Raw genomic sequence first — 1,823 nt, 5'->3', positions numbered from 1 at the left:
GCATCAGACCAGACCAAAGAGTAGGTAGCCGGTTGCCTCAGGTGGCATCGCGGCGGGTCACAAGGGGGGGGGGGTGGCAGGCAGAGCGGCATGGCAAAATGTGCTGGACGGCCAGCCCGTCCAGCTTTTAGCAACCTGGCAACCAGTAACGTCACCAGTCTCAATCTACCCTCCCTTATTGCGTGCCCCACCAGCATACAACCGCCCCCCAAACCGGTGTCAAAAAGGCTAGGAACGCTCCTGCTTCTCAGTTGTCAAAAGCTCTCTTCCACTTTCAGGCAGCTGGGCCTCCATGACACAGGTCAGGTCCGCAATCCAGCCACTATGTGTCCCTGCTCCTGCAACCTCCCAGGATACATGATGGGGATATTCCAGAAAGCAGCAGGAGCAAGGATATGTCATTCCCACCTAGGCGAGAATGGTGGCAGGTCTGGAGTAAAAATATAACCAAATTAAAAATAAACCCTTATTAACTATACGGGGGTGTTTGTTACACGGGTTCAGAGAGGCAAAGTTATTTAGGCCCCTTTCACATAGTCTTACCATGAGTCCATTTTTGAACCATGACGAGACGGATCAAACACGCTCTGCAATACATCCCTATGGGCAGCCGGATGTAATTGGATGTGCGCCCACCTATATCCATCCACTTCTGGGTTCCTTCAGGTATTCAAAAAGTTTGCGTCCAGGTCTGCTTTGACTGACCTGACTGCATGTGGGCAGATATAGGAGAAACATGTCCATTTACATCAGATTACACGGGCCAGTTTTTCATACATCCCGAGATGGAGGACGAATCGGAACGGACACGGATGTCGTATATGTCCAACTCAGCAGGGATCCATCTAGGATGGACGGTGGACTGCAGGTCCATCCATGTTATAAAGGTTGATGAACTCTGCATTAGACCCTACACTCATCCTATATTCAATGCACTGCCCTCTCCATGACTTGTATACAAACTCCTTCTAACTGTGCTCACTGTCATCGCCTCTCTTACCTGGAATCGAACTTGGTGCCATCCGGGAACAAGCCATGGTAGTGATAACGAACGAAGTCTCCCTCCTTGACGCTGCGGGGGCACAGCTCGGGCACATAGCTCTTCTCTATGGTCAGCTGCTCCGCTGGCACCGGCGGGGCGTCGTTGCAAGTCACGAAACTGACTAGAAATACGGCCTGGAGGAGAAGCACCGACCACCGGGTGACTGGCATTCTGAACAGGGCAGGCAGCGAGCTCTTCCTAGTTCTCATTGCACAGCGGTCCCTCCAGGAAGAGGGGAGAGCAGGACTGAGGGGTGTAGAGCTGGGAGGAGGGGGAGGGACCAGTACTCTCCGCCACTTGGCGACTGAAGAATGTGAAGGGTCCTGAGTGCGGTGACCCGCTACACCTACTGCAAGCATGCACATAGAGCCCGGGGCCACTGTACAGACATGCACGGGCAGGAGTGGGACTCCGGCTCCGCTACAGCCTCTGGCAGAAAATGACTTATATGGGGGCCATTATCCACCCTATTATACATATATAACTACATGTAATGTAAATAACTTTATTTATTCGTCGCACCATTCATAGCAGTACAGCAGTCGCTACACACATAATATATGTAAACGTGGACTCTGAGGCCCCGCCCTCTCACAGAAGACCCCTGAGAGGGGTGAGACCCGGTGATGTGTCGAAAGTGCGAACTTATCGAGTTGTGGGACCGCATGACTTCCGGTTTCCTCAGAACTACGATGTTTGCACACAAAACATGTTGTGCACGAGCGCCATCCACGGCATTGCCCTATACACATAGACCGCAGCAATAAAGTAATAAAATGAT

General features: G+C 51.9%; 1 protein-coding gene across 1 annotated transcript in view; it reads right to left on the bottom strand.

Annotated features, from left to right (window-relative positions):
- Window positions 1-1,380, bottom strand: part of FKBP9 (FK506 binding protein 9) — a 53,886-nt gene extending 52,506 nt beyond the window's left edge. The window contains exon 1 of the mRNA XM_018571416.1: window positions 1,001-1,380. Within this exon, the coding sequence (XP_018426918.1) occupies window positions 1,001-1,251 (251 nt within the window). The 5' untranslated portion in view covers window positions 1,252-1,380. The remainder of the gene's footprint in view (window positions 1-1,000) is intronic.
- Window positions 1,381-1,823: the final 443 nt, after the last annotated feature.

The sequence above is a fragment of the Nanorana parkeri genome, unplaced genomic scaffold (assembly GCF_000935625.1).
Source record: "Nanorana parkeri isolate BGI_ZX_2015 unplaced genomic scaffold, ASM93562v1 scaffold41, whole genome shotgun sequence".
NCBI lineage: Eukaryota > Metazoa > Chordata > Amphibia > Anura > Dicroglossidae > Nanorana > Nanorana parkeri.
This window is presented reverse-complemented; position numbering and strand designations above follow the sequence as displayed.